This window comes from Fistularia commersonii, chromosome 9 (assembly GCF_037954325.1).
Source record: "Fistularia commersonii isolate RoL2024-O1a breed Wild chromosome 9, RoL_Fcom_v1.0, whole genome shotgun sequence".
NCBI lineage: Eukaryota > Metazoa > Chordata > Actinopteri > Syngnathiformes > Fistulariidae > Fistularia > Fistularia commersonii.
The window spans coordinates 2,465,645-2,479,072 of NC_141292.1; the positions used below are offsets into that span (position 1 = coordinate 2,465,645).

General features: G+C 41.2%; 3 protein-coding genes across 3 annotated transcripts in view; 2 read left to right on the forward strand and 1 right to left on the reverse strand.

The window, feature by feature from the left end:
* Positions 1-2,891: 2,891 nt before the first annotated feature.
* Positions 2,892-4,124, reverse strand: b3galt9 (beta-1,3-galactosyltransferase 9). Its single transcript, XM_086152990.1, has 2 exons — positions 4,065-4,124; positions 2,892-3,986 (listed from the first exon to the last, which is right to left on the reverse strand). Exons 1-2 carry the CDS (start codon positions 4,068-4,070, stop codon positions 2,892-2,894), a joined length of 1,101 nt encoding a protein of 366 aa, XP_086009116.1. The 5' UTR covers positions 4,071-4,124.
* A 1,521-nt stretch (positions 4,125-5,645) lies between these two features.
* Positions 5,646-10,514, forward strand: psmd5 (proteasome 26S subunit, non-ATPase 5). Its single transcript, XM_086153045.1, has 10 exons — positions 5,646-5,845; positions 6,103-6,247; positions 7,035-7,148; positions 7,237-7,365; positions 8,055-8,164; positions 8,287-8,429; positions 8,528-8,719; positions 9,088-9,197; positions 9,302-9,442; positions 9,545-10,514. Exons 1-10 carry the CDS (start codon positions 5,673-5,675, stop codon positions 9,800-9,802), a joined length of 1,515 nt encoding a protein of 504 aa, XP_086009171.1. The 5' UTR covers positions 5,646-5,672; the 3' UTR covers positions 9,803-10,514.
* A 2,034-nt stretch (positions 10,515-12,548) lies between these two features.
* kcnt1a (potassium sodium-activated channel subfamily T member 1a) overlaps positions 12,549-13,428 on the forward strand; it is a 41,566-nt gene continuing 40,686 nt past the window's right edge. Inside the window, exon 1 of the mRNA XM_086151895.1 lies at positions 12,549-12,811. Coding sequence (XP_086008021.1) covers positions 12,645-12,811 — 167 coding nt within the window. The 5' untranslated portion in view covers positions 12,549-12,644. The remainder of the gene's footprint in view (positions 12,812-13,428) is intronic.

Consider the following 13,428-nt stretch of genomic DNA (forward strand, 5'->3'; position numbering starts at 1 on the left):
TAAGACCTTAAAATACTTTATAGTCTTGACTTGTTACTTAGACACTTTATAGTTTATTTGTATTTTTTATTTTTTTTACAGTTTTCTTCTATTATTCATTATTGTTCTGTTTTTCTTGTAACTCTGGCACAACAATTTCTATCGCTATAAATAAAGTTGTTCTTATTCTTATTCTTATTCTTATTCTTATTCTTATTCTTATTCTTATTCTTATTCTTATTCTTATTCTTTTTCTTATTCTTATTCTTATTCTTATTCTTATTCTTATTCTTATTCTTATTCTTATTCTTATTCTTATTCTTATTCTTATGACACAGATTGGCTTTGTGATTTAGCCTTTTTCTGAGCTTGATGTGAAGCTACATGGGAAAAAACAGTTTGTGCACGAAATGCAAGCAAACGTCAGAGTTAAAAACCAAGCTGGTTTTATTTTTAAAGCAAATGTCAGAGCATTCCTGATATGTACTGTAATAAAATGCATTTTTTCTTTAATTTGTAACTTATCTCGTGCTGACCCGGCCTGTCTGTCAAATTTTAAAAGTCAATTCGGCCCTGGAGGCAAAAAGTTTGCCCGTCCTCGATCTAAATAGAGCAGCGTTTCTCTTCTTTGATGAGTCTCTCCCTTCTGAAATGTGTCTTTCTGAGGAGAGGCATTCATTAGCGCGTTGCACCACCCACACCGAGTTTCCTTACCCTCCGACCTCACATGAACAATCTCAGCGGCGTGCGCTGTGTGAGTGCGGGCGGAGGGGGCCGCCGAGTGGGCGGACATGTGTAGGAGGGGATGATTACTTTCTGGCCCGGCTAACCCTTGTTTCCAGTATCCCTCGGACTTTTTTTTTTTTTAAGTAAAAAGGTTGTCGTCGCGTTCGTAGAGAGAATACCTCCGCGTTCGAACGCTTTGACAGCGTTTTGGTGTCAACGGCGGCAAGAAAACCAACACAAATGTGTTCATTTAAAGTGCAAATAGGCAAATGTGTATAAATATCATATCGCCCTTCATACCGTCCGGGTCACGGTCCATTTATTTTATTTTTGATTAAAAAAAAACGTACCCGCTCCGAGCTGGGAGTTCTCATTGGAGGTTTTCACTGTGCCTGCTCAATGACAATTAAAAATCTTGATTCTTAATGAATAGAGATTTAATTTTTTTGTGATTTTGGAAGATCAGAACACACGCATCTCCTTTTAGCTCAAGTCGCTGTGGTAAGAACTCTTTCATGCACAAAATGCACTGTAAAACTACGGACACAACTGCACTTTTCATATTTTTCTTTCTTTTTTTTTCTCGCAACTGCACCTCAGCACTCCTGTCACTTTAAAAATCATCCATTCGTCGTTATTTGTTGTTCAGTGTGACAAATTATTTATAATTTTTTGTATGCTATTTCACCGCAGTGAATATATGGGAGCATTGACGGTAAAATTGACCTGGACTTCTGGTCAGAAAGTGAACGTGCGCTTTGCACGAAAACCTTTCGGTTTGCATGAGCACTGAATCAAAAAGACATCGTGTCAAAAGCGGAATCGAATTGAGGCTTCGGGAGTCGAACGCGGCCGAAACCCAGGATCTTAAAGTGTTGAAACCTTTTTTATCCCGATTAATCCGGGATCGTGATCTGGGTTTGCTCCGCGGGGATGCCAGTCAAATTGTTGCTATGATTCGTCCAGTCAGAATGTTTACAGACAAGCTGAGATGTTATTCTTTAAATACCTTGGCCTGATGTGGGGAGACAAGCAGGCAGGGAAAGCTTTGCAGACACAATGGAACCCGGCCAAAGGCTGACAAGAGTGTTACGGTGCGAACCGCTCGCAGGGAAAGAGACTAGAACAGGGTTGTATAACACTCTTACATTTTGTTTGGTCAGCTTATGGCTCCGGGACAGACAGTAAAATTTCCTTTAGTGGCTTCGAAAGAGCAAAAAAGCAGTTTTTAGCGGGATTCAAGACTCAAGCAGTTACTGTAAATTAAAAACGGACGTGAGACAGAATGCATTCCTGAACCAAAATATGTGAGGTCACACCTTCGGGTAAAGATAAAAAAAAAAAAAAGTTTTAAAAATGAGAGCACTTGTTTTATTGTAATATGAGCTGCAAGTGATTTGACCTAATGTATTTCAGACAGTGGAGAATTAGAAACGTTTTTCCCCAAGATCTTGAATAAAAGTTAGTGTGAAGCTTACCGTGTGTGTGATCCTGTTGCAAATGCATTGTGATGCAATATGCATTATTCAGCACTAGATGTCCTCCTTTCAACACTGAGTTCAGGTCTTCGCCTGAAAAGGAGAACTCGAGGATTTGCAGGAATCCTTTTTCAAAGAAGAGAAAGGTGTGGTTCAAAGTTTATTAGTGATGTGAGAAAGCTGCATGCGAATCAAGGAAAGCAACACATTCAACCACGGAACTCAATGAAACATATGAAATGGCTAAAATCTTGACGTGACATTGACTAGGACAAAGAAAGTTTTAAATTCAAGCGGAAAAACCTCCCCACATCAACTTTTTATAGGAAAACACTATTATATATTTCCAAATTGCATCATTTAGGTGCAAAATTCATTGAGAGGATGCTCATCAGTCTTTATAAAGAGTCAGAAAAGAAAAACACACGCACGTCTGCTGCCCAGTCAGGGAAGGATGTTGAATCAAAAAAAAAAAAAAAAAAAAAAATCTTAAAAGTCTTTTCAATCCAGTTTGCAACATAATGTCAGAATCTAACTGCATATATGAAAAAAATGATACTTTTATGATGCTTCTTAAATATATAATGTATCATTTCCAGACATTTATGGTTAATGAATGGGATAAATGACCAGCAAACCCCATGAATAGCAAACTTATTTACACTTTCCTGATTTTTGTGTTATTTCCAGAGATACAGTGTTGAACAATCAAACTTGGCCTTGCGAGTTAAAGAAGGACAGTTTGTCCAGGTACGTGAGCGCCTTGCAGGTCACCAGGCCGTAATAGGTCTGAATCATGGAGCATCCGCCGTCCGTTTTCCCCACGTCCACCCAAATTTGCTGGAGCTCCTGGCTCCGCATCCCCGCCGAGCAGAAGAGATAGCGGTAGCAGCAAGCGTTGTAGCGAATGTGTTTCTCCCCTGAGAACCTGGCACTGTGAGTCGACGTCACGCCGGCCCTTCGAGCGCAAAGGCCCACGTAAACGTCAGCCGGGACAGGTGCGCTCACCGCCGCCGATGCTACGAACACTTTTCGGACCACGTCCTGGGACAGGACGTAGGCGGTTCCCTCGCAGTACTCCGGCAGGTACTTGTCGGGGTAGAGGGCCGGGGGCACGTAAGCAGGGCTGGAGGGGTTTCTTTCCGGGGCGTCGCCCTGGATCACTCGGCCTAGATAAAGGTCCTCGGGGTGCCGGTGTAACCCGAGCAGGTAGCCTCCGATCGTGGGAAGATTAACGAAAACGGTGTCTTGGGTCAGGAGAACGAATCGCGCGACGGAACAAAAGGTGATCACCCAGCGGAGGGCCAGTATCGTCCTCTCTGTCGGGCCTCGGAGGGCCGAATCGGTCACGGCCTGACCCTGGACCAGGTCGCCGTGGGAGGTGAACTCTCTCCCGAGGGCTTCTCGTGCAGCCGAAGTCTTAACTGATCCCAAGAAGAAAAGCGTTCGCACCGGAAGACCTTGGATCCGTGTTCTGTTCGCCCATGTTCTCCTTATAGTGTCTCTCTGCGTGACATTTTCTGGAGAGCTGAAGACCAGAGTCAACAGGAAGAGGTCTGAATTCCTGCAGGCATCGGGGTTGGAGATGGGGTAAGCCTGGGAGACGTTTTCTCTTGCTTTGCTCAGATCAAGTTTCCTCGCTTTCTCTCTTATATCAACAACTATGCCATCAGTGTAGACGGCGGGAGTAGGCTGCAGGAGGTACTCCTCAACAAAGTCGGCCCCAAACAAGAGGGCATGGAAGAGCAGCACGTTGAAAAGGAGGAAACACCACTGGTGAGTACGTAGCTTGCAGAAAGAGCACTGGAGAAACAAAGAGCGTATACGTTCCCATTAAACACATCAAATCGAACCGAATAACATGGAGAAGCGTCATTTTACCTGCATGGCTTCTTCTCGAAATCCTCGCCGCGTCTCAGTGTTTTGCTTCTCTTGAGGGCAGAGAACTTCCCGCCGTTCTGACAGACAGGGTTTCCACTTTCATGAAACTCTGGCAGTATGTAACATTGCACCGCAACCCGGAGTCACATCTCACCGTGTGCATACAACTTTAATGAAGGCGAAGCTGGGCATACAAGCACAAAGAGAAATGAGAACGGCTTCAAAAATACATAAAAACCAAACTAGTCTTCATATCAGACAAGATAAGATAACACCTTATTGACCCCCATAGGGGAAATTCGTTTGTCGCAGCAGCGCAACAATAACGATATCGATGTCAATAAACGTGAATGTAAATATAAATAGAAGAGACAAGTGACAACAACAACAACAGTGAAAAGAGATGACACAATGACAACAATAAGGATAAAAATAATGAAACATAAGATAAGATAAACTTTATTGAACTCCATAGAGGAAATTCTTTTGTCACAGAAACATAACAATCATCGTCTTCTTCTCCTTTCAGCAAATTATCCTTCTCCTTCTTGACCCTATTCTCCGTCTCTCTCACACCAACTAACTTCATATCCTCTGTTACACCGTCCATAAATCTTCTCATTGTGCAGACCTGGGCATTTCGCGGCCCGTGGGCCATATCCGGCCCGTTTCTCTTTTTTATCCGGCCCACCAAACTAAGTATTTTCAATCAATATTGAATTCAGAAACTCCTTGTTTTTTCCTTTTGATTAATTTTGTATGGCTGATTACATACAAAATAATGTTGGCACATTGATATGATCACGAATGAATTTAAAATTGAAATAAAATGCCAAATTATTTAAATGCTTAATTTGCAATATTCATTGGGTTCAATTTACTTGATACCTAGTTTGCCAGTGTATAAAATTAAATAAGAAAGTGGCCGGCCAGCCAAAATAATTGCCCACCCCTGTTATAGTGTCAATAATCTTCAAATCTTTGCACTTAAGACCTTAAGACACTTTATAGCCTTGACTTTGACACTTTATAGTTTTATTTATATTTCTCCCCCCCCCCCCCTTTTTTTTTTTTTACTGTTTATACAATTTCCTACTATTATTTATTATTGTTTTGTTTTACTTGAAACTCTGGCACAACAATTTCCTTTGGGATAAATAAAGTTGTTCTTATTCTTATTCTTATTCTTATTCTTATTCTTATTCTTATTCTTATTCTTATTCTTATTCTTATTCTTATTCTTATTCTTATTCTTATTCTTATTCTTATTCTTAAATACGAACAAAAGTAAAATAAAAATAAAAATAAAAATAAAAATAAAAATAAAAATAAAAATAGAGAGACATATATCCAGAGCACATATTCTTCCTTTGATCACCTAACGCTTTGTTTTTTATTCTTATTATTATTAAAATTACTAACCTACACCCAACAGTAATGTAAATATGTATTATTTCTGCAGAGGGTACTGAGGTGCGGGTGCAGTTCCCGTGTTTGTCCAGCAGGGGGCGCTGTCATAATTGTATGCTAGAATCCGTCATTTAATAATAACGAAGAAGAAGAAGCCGCCCGTCGCTAGGCGGTCTCCCTTCCAAAACATCTCCAGCCATGGCTGCCTCCATAGAGAGTTTACTACAGGATATCTCCGCGGTTGAGCGTCCGGTTGAAGAGTTGCAGTGTTTAAAAACGGCGCTGTTCTCCATACCCGTCAACGCTCTGAGGGAGTCAGTTAGCGGACAGCGCCTCGATGTCATCTTTTCTCTTTTAAACTCTAATGAAAGGTTGGTTTTGTCACCTGGCTAACGTTGTCATTTAAACGCTGAGTCAGTGAGTTTAGCTAACAGGAAATACGTTAGCAAGACACCTTTTCACTAATTCTGGAGATTATTACTGTTGAAATCAAGCAAATATCATGTGTCAGGATGTTTGAGAAGTTGACATTTCCTACAACACGACCGTATAAAGCTAAAAGTCCTGAAATGTATACAATCCACAGCGTTGAGGTGGGTAACCGGTGTGTGTTATGGTTTGCTCCCAGGGAGCAGGTGGAGCTGTGCGTGGAGATCCTTGAACGCATCTTGACGGCCCTCAGCCCGGTGCACCTGGCCCAGAACTACAGGGTGGAGCTGCAGAGGGGTCTCATCCACCCCAATGAAACTGTTAAAATACTTGCCTTGACACAGGTAACCTACTCAAGTAGATAAACACTGCCACGAGCGATGAAATAAAATCAGTCTCCCATAGAGTTCCATAGAAATGACTACTGATTTCAGGGAAATGACTACTGATTTCACTGTTATAATTGCTTTTCCCCTCCAACTCCCTTGTTTGTTGTTGATTCTTGGAATGACTTTTTTGTTTCTTGCTGTTATGTATGAGTAGGATTTGTTACCACCTCAGTATTTACTGATATTTGTTTGTTAGCTATGCCATCCCATTGTTTTCATATTAATGTAAAGATGGTTAACTAAGATGTAGGTGTAGGCACCACTAATACAAATCAGTTTTCCATCAAATAACACAATACTTTTTGTCATATTCGGATAACGCCAGTTAACTGAATTGATGTTGATGTTTGAGTATATCATATTAGTACAACTCTTACTTGTGTTTTAACTGGTGATGATAAGCATGATATGGTCAGGAGATATTTGATACGCATCCATGTATGAAAATATACATCAGTATGTTGTAAAGTGTATCGACAAATCTATTATTTCATTACCCGCAGGCCCTGAAATCAAACCAAACATACATGCACTGGCATTTAGGTTGTAGAATATCAAAGAGTACTATGATAAACAAACACCTCCTGAGCAGTTTAAATGTATAAGATATTTTTTGTGTCTACTCCTTGCATAGTCTCTTGAACCTAGTCATCTGCATTCTTATAATACATATATGCATTAACCCCTAAGAAAATTGCCCAAAACACACCTCTCATGTCATGCATTGTTGTTTTCTATCCAGATCAGCAGAATGGTTGAGCACCAGGATGCCGTCACCCATGTCCTCAACAACCACGACATTCTCCGTGCGGTGATTAATTGCATCGGAGAAGAGAAGATGGCGGTGGCAAAACAGGTTTTTTTAACCGCGCTAAAATTAACATCATAAATCGATGGAATCGCTTTCAACTTGTCGTTGTTTTCTTTCTTTTGTTTTTCTGTAGGCCATTCAGTCCTTGTCTAAACTGAGCCACTCCAAACCGGGCTTGGACAAACTGTTCCAGACTGACCTGCTGAAAACCATGAAGGATGTGATGGCTAGAAGTGATATTATTAGATACAGAATATATGAGGTACGTTCAAACTTATAGTTGTTACCCGCATTATTTTTTTGAAAAGTATCAGATTCCTGATGTTGTTGTTGTTTTTGTCTGATGTCTATTTATTTGTGTTTTTTTTGTCTTTCTAACTTCTGCCCTCTGCCTTTCTATTTATATTCATATTCATGTTTATTTCTTTTTTTTGACATAACGGGTAGGCTGCTGTGACAAATGAATTTCCTCTATGGGGATCAATAAAGTTTATTTTATGTTATATTAATAAGGTTTTATCTGAGTAAATGACAGCAGCAAAGTAAAAAAAAAAAACCTGTCACTTATTTGTGTTTGAGTCAATTCAATACATTAACATTTAGGAGGGATATTTCCTGGAGGTTGTATTTCCATTTCCTATTTGCCTGGCTGTATTCATGTTTGTTTGTTTGGTTGTGATTGCATTATTTGCAATTGAGACCAACATAATTGCACAAGTATCTGAGTGCCACTTCAATGTGCAGCTAAATTATTCGAATGTCAAATCGTCACATTTTCAGTGTTCGTTATTCGGCAATAACAGGGTGAAACTGAGCTGTCTGGTTCGATGACAGATCCTTTGTGGGGCATCTTGCTCTTGCTTTTTGTTCTCTGACTTTTCTTAAATCTCTGCGCGTCACATGTATTTCAAACACACAAGGACCGACTTATTTTCGTTTCATTTTTTTCAGCTGGTGGTGGAAATCTCATCGGTGTCTGCCATATCACTTGGTTACTGTGCCAACAGCAGTTTGATTTCTCAGCTACTCGGAGAACTTGCGGGAGATGATGTGTTAATCAGGTAACAGGATCATAACTAGACTGGGATCCAAGATGACTACTTGTCCTTCACGGTCTCACTCCCAAGAGTCTTTGCAAGAATGCCATGCACAAACACCTTGTCTGTTTCAACTTTCTCTTCAGGGCCACAGCCATTGAAATGGTGACAACTCTCGCCCACAGTCAGCATGGACGCCAGTACTTAGCCCAGCAGGGCATAATAGATAAAATCGCCAACATGATTAGAGGAGCAGAAACGGATCCCTTTTCCTCCCTGTATCTTCCAGGTCCGTCATTTTAGAAAATCAAATAACGAGCCATTTCATCTCTCACGCTCACGCCTAATAAATTGTGATTACTTCTTAGTTACCGTGTGTCACTGCAGGTCTGGTGAAGTTCTTCGGGAACCTGGCCATAATGGATAGTCCCCAGCAGGTTTGCGAAACCTACCCGGTCTTCCAGAACAAGGTATTTGAGATGGCCCTGGATGCGGATCCTGCCATGATCGGCGTGGCTCTCGACACCTTGGGTTTACTGGGATCTACGGTGGAAGGGAAGCAGGTCCTGCAGAAAACAGGTCAGATCATTGTTCTCGTGACTTATCCTGCTCTTACACAAGTCCTCCTGTTTCTTCTCCTCAGATCAGCGTACTTGCAGGGTTCCCCCGCAGGTATTAGACGCTGCGATTTGGGTCAAGATCATGAGCAGAATTCGTGTAACCAGTCTCTTACATCTACTGATTGTCTGGAAAATCCAAAAAATCAAGTTAAGCTATAGTGATTGGCCGTTCTCTTTTTAAATTGTGGATTTGCCAAATCAAGCAGGGCCCGTTTTGATGTTGTTTGTGCTTACGTTTTTCTTCTCCTTGGCGAGGTAGTCAATAAAGAAGGCTCATCTCCAAGCTATGATACAACTGAATGGTTTGCAAACTGCATTTGTCATCAGGTGAAAAATTCAAGGCCGTGTTGGTAACAATGAGCCAGCTTGCCAGCGCCGGGGCTACAGCGCTCAGGGTGCGCAGCCTGGAGGCGATATCACAGCTCCTCACACTACAGGTATGGTTTTTTTTTCTTTGCATTCCTGACACTCTTTGCAACAAAATCTGCCATTTTTGTCAATATTTGTGATGAGTTTATTCATTCGCGATGTGCCGAGTCAGCCGGAGCAGCAGACCGAAGACCTGTTGGCGCTGTCGGAGTCCTGGTTCCACCTTCTCTCCAACCAGCCATTAGACATGATCCGCAACATCAGCACTCAGCCCTTCCCAGAGCTACACTGCGGGGCTCTGCGGATATTCACCGTGAGTGCCGGCGTCGCCTCGAATAAGCTTGTTAACCTCACCGGGAGCGGTGTGAAGTGTGTATCCTGAGAGAAATCAAGCCGGTTTGTGTTTGTGCTCCAGGCCATTGCCCCCCAGCCATGGGCCCAGAAGTTGATGATCGGCACTCCCGGGTTCATGGAGTTTGTTTTGGATCGTTCGACAGGTCAGACCAAGGAGGCAAAAGACGCCAAGTTTGAACTGGTCGGGTCATTTTTGAGTTCCTCGACAGCAGCGCAAATACTGGGCAGCCAGCACTACATCAGTCTAAAGACCTACATGAGGGAAGGGCCTTACTACGTCTCGGCGGTGGCCTCAGTCAGCACCGAAGGAGCGGAATAGGTCAAATTCAGCTTTCCCCATGTTTCATACTAAATGCTTAACTCATAAATGTGTGTTGACATACTCCGCCAAAATAACTGATTCAGAGAAAATCATACCTCTAGCGTGTTATACCGAGGCGTTCACTTGCTCGCTCGATTTTTTTTTTTTTTTTTTACCATTTTCTGCATATTTTTTCTCAGTACGAAGCGGTGTTTTAAATGTTTAACACCAATCTTTTAGACACATATTCATCAGTTTATCAGGACTTTGTAATATCACAATATTCAACACCTTCGACCTCTTTTCTACATTCCATTTTCTCAAGGAATTCCAATAAATTATGTATTTTCAAACACAGACGGGAAAATATGTGATTCTAAAAACAATTCTGTTGTAAATTCACTCAAGTAGGACGCGTTCCTTATGAGAAATGTAAATTTTTCAGTACTTAAGGAACCCTCCTGTTGAACTACGGGAATATTTTCTAATAAACCAAAATCAGTTCAATGCACGTGCCAAATGACAGTTTTATCAAGGGTGCATAAACAAAGTTTGGTGCCATCAAACAGGGAGGCGATGAATAAAAATGGGTGTTTTCGAGTCAAATCTGATGAACAGTTGCTCACGCGGTATGTTAACACACATTTAGTTATCATCCGAATCCCGTCTTAAAATCCGGAGTCACACCAGCGCGCACCTTTCTCACCAAACGAAGCTTTCCTTTGGACGGCGGTTAACAATTTTGAGTCAAAGATATTTTTGTTTATTTAAAAGAATTGTGCTTTTATTAAAAAGTGTGCAATCTGACAACTGCTTGGTTGTGGGTAATTTCTTTATATCTTACACATGAAGGGTGACAGTGCTTGGCACCGTTGGTTCTCCGTAGGAGTGTCAATTGTCAGAAACAGAATTGAAGGTTACATTTCCAGAGGTAAAGTGTTCCAGCAGTGTTCATTTTGTTTTCCCATCATGCCTGGGATAGATTTTTCTTGTACAGTGACTAACAAAACCCGAGCGGTTCTTCCTGTGGGGACACAAACTGGCATAAAACACTTCCAGCATGTATCTGGATTGAACAGTTTCTTCTGTAATAATCCAAACAATTAATAACCTTAGTCATCGCCACCTTTAAGGCTGTTATTTTATCCAGTTATCTTTTAATATTCTAAACTCAAGCAGACTGACATTCACTTTGTTTTGAAGTGACGCAGATCGTGGGAGGGTCTGTGACGTTCGTATTGAAATTCTGCTCTTTGTTTCATTGCCACCCAACAGGTAGTGGAGATATTTCAAGCAAGCTGCCATCTTTTGAGCTGAAAAAAAAAAAAAAGGCCGTTTTACTTTTTATTCTTCATAGTCCCATTATGACTTTTGGTGTTTGAAAAGGCTAAAATTGGGATAGAACAATACACAAACTCCAAGGTTATGACAGACCGTGATAGAGACAAGTGTCATTTTGAATACAAACCTAATTAAACCAACCAAACTGGGATGTGTTTGATTTTGAGATGTGATATTATGATCCGTCATGCTTCATTACTTTCTTTTTGGGATTTTTCCATGTTTTTTTTATCGACTTAAATCACCATGTTAAAATGAATCAATATGTTTTATCAGAAAGCGTGTTTCTGAGCGTCGAACGTCGTTTGTGTCCACATGTAAAACCTAAACATCCTCATCTTATCCCTTCTGCTCTCTATACATACTTAACATTCAATTCTTGCTTTTAGTTTTAAATGCTAACCAAAGAGCAGACGAGAATATTATTTCTAGTTTCTTCAGTTAATGGATTAATGAGTGTGGAAAAGGCGGCACAGTTGGGCAGTGGTTTCAATTCTGTGTGTCTGGTTTCCTCCAACATGCAGGAGGTCCATCGGGAAAATGTCCCAAACGTATGAATGACAAAGTGAAATGTAGTTTTCGCCACTATATGTAGCCCTGCGACCGGTCCAGGAAGTTAAGCAACCCTTTTTTTATTTAAATTATAAACTCTGATCACACTGTGCAATATTCAGAAACTGTGCAATATTTCATCTCATGACAGCTACACTGTGCAATATTTAATCTCATCTCATAACAGCTACACTACAATTTTCCCTTCTATCATACTATTGTGCACTCCTTACCTCACTTGTTACTAAGACACTTATAGTTTTATCACTGCTTACTAAGTCACTTTATAGTTTCACTGAGACTCTTTATAGTTTATAGTTTATTTTTATTTCTAATTCTGCCTTTCTTTTATTATTTATTACTGTTATATTTTCTGTAACTCTGGCACAGCAATTTCCTTCGGGATTGATAAAGTTATTCTTATTCTTATTCTTACTGTTTTTTTAATGTTATTTCATCTTATTTTTTTTTATTTTATGTTTTATTTTTTTTTTCCCAGATTTTTTTTTTTTTTTTTTTAAGAAAAAAAAAAAAAAGTCCCATAACTATCGATCCAACTTTTTAGAAAATTTCTCCCCAAGTGCCTAAACATCTCAGCTCCTCCTGCAGGTGGTGCCAGCCGGGTGTTTTCTCTCACAGAGTTGGTGTTGGACTTCCAACAGTTGTCCTCGGCAGCTTCCTCAGGCAGGAGCGCCGTCGTCCGTCCGTCCGCCCGCCCGCCTTCCATCTCCACCTGCGGCTTGAAATGATCCGTTTGGCCCCCTGGTACTTCGGCTTTTGACGGCTCCCCGTATCCGCCCCCCCCCCCGAACTCCTCCACGCCCCCCCCCGGAATGCACCTGCAGAGGTGAGGCGTCACTCGGGCTTTTCCAAGAGCGCGTCTTCTCTCTTTCCTTTTTTTTTTTGTTTTTATTTCCTCCCCCCACGGGGGTTTTTCCCTCCCCTGCCGGTTGCACGCCTCCCCCCGATGCAACTGACCCAGGAAGACGACTTCGTCAAGGGGGACTCCACGCCGACCACCGCAGCTCTCCAGTCCGACGGCAGCGCCGGATCTCCGGCCGAGATGTGCAGCGAGTGTTACGTGAATCAGTCGTACGTGCACGACGATGGCACCGCCAACGACCACAAGCCAGGGTAAGCAACAGCTGGAGAAAGTGCATGCACTGTAATCCACTTGTTTTGTGTTTTACCGTACAACAATCCTTACTTATACACAAAATGACTACTTGTAATCATGTAGTTGTAAATACACACGTATAGACGTTGCATATATTTTTACATCCCTTTAACTTTATTTTCATTCTTTCTTTCGATCTTTACTGTTTTTTTATTATTTGCTTGTTTATTCTGTATTTTCATATCAAGCTCTATTTTGATTATTTGACTCTTGCTTTCAATGAAAAGTAATTCCACCCCTCGGGGATCAATGAATTATTCCGATTCTTTTGGAAGTACTGTATTAAATTAATAATCCCTGAAGCGTCAGACTCTTTAAGGGACAAGTTTTCCCTGGAGTCGTGCGGATCTCGGAGATCTTTCTCTTCTCCATGAGCCCGTTAGGTGCAGCCTGATGGATGTTTTCATTTCAAATCACACGGGAAATATGCTCCTCATCTATTATGTAGTCACTGTGACAAATGAGCGGATCACCTCTGCAGCTGCAGCAGCAACAGACACTGATGACAGATGGAAGAAGTTGCAAAGAGTTTTTTGAAATTGTTATAAAATGTGCTCAAGAATGCTAACTGATT

Coding starts and splice junctions, on each gene's coding strand:
- psmd5 (XM_086153045.1), top strand. CDS start 5,673: ATGGCTGCCTCCATAGAGAGTTTACTACAGGATATCTCCGCGGTTGAG. Junction 8,720..9,087: donor GCAGGTCCTGCAGAAAACAG/GTCAGATCATTG, acceptor ATTTGTCATCAG/GTGAAAAATTCAAGGCCGTG. Junction 9,443..9,544: donor GGGCTCTGCGGATATTCACC/GTGAGTGCCGGC, acceptor TTTGTGCTCCAG/GCCATTGCCCCCCAGCCATG.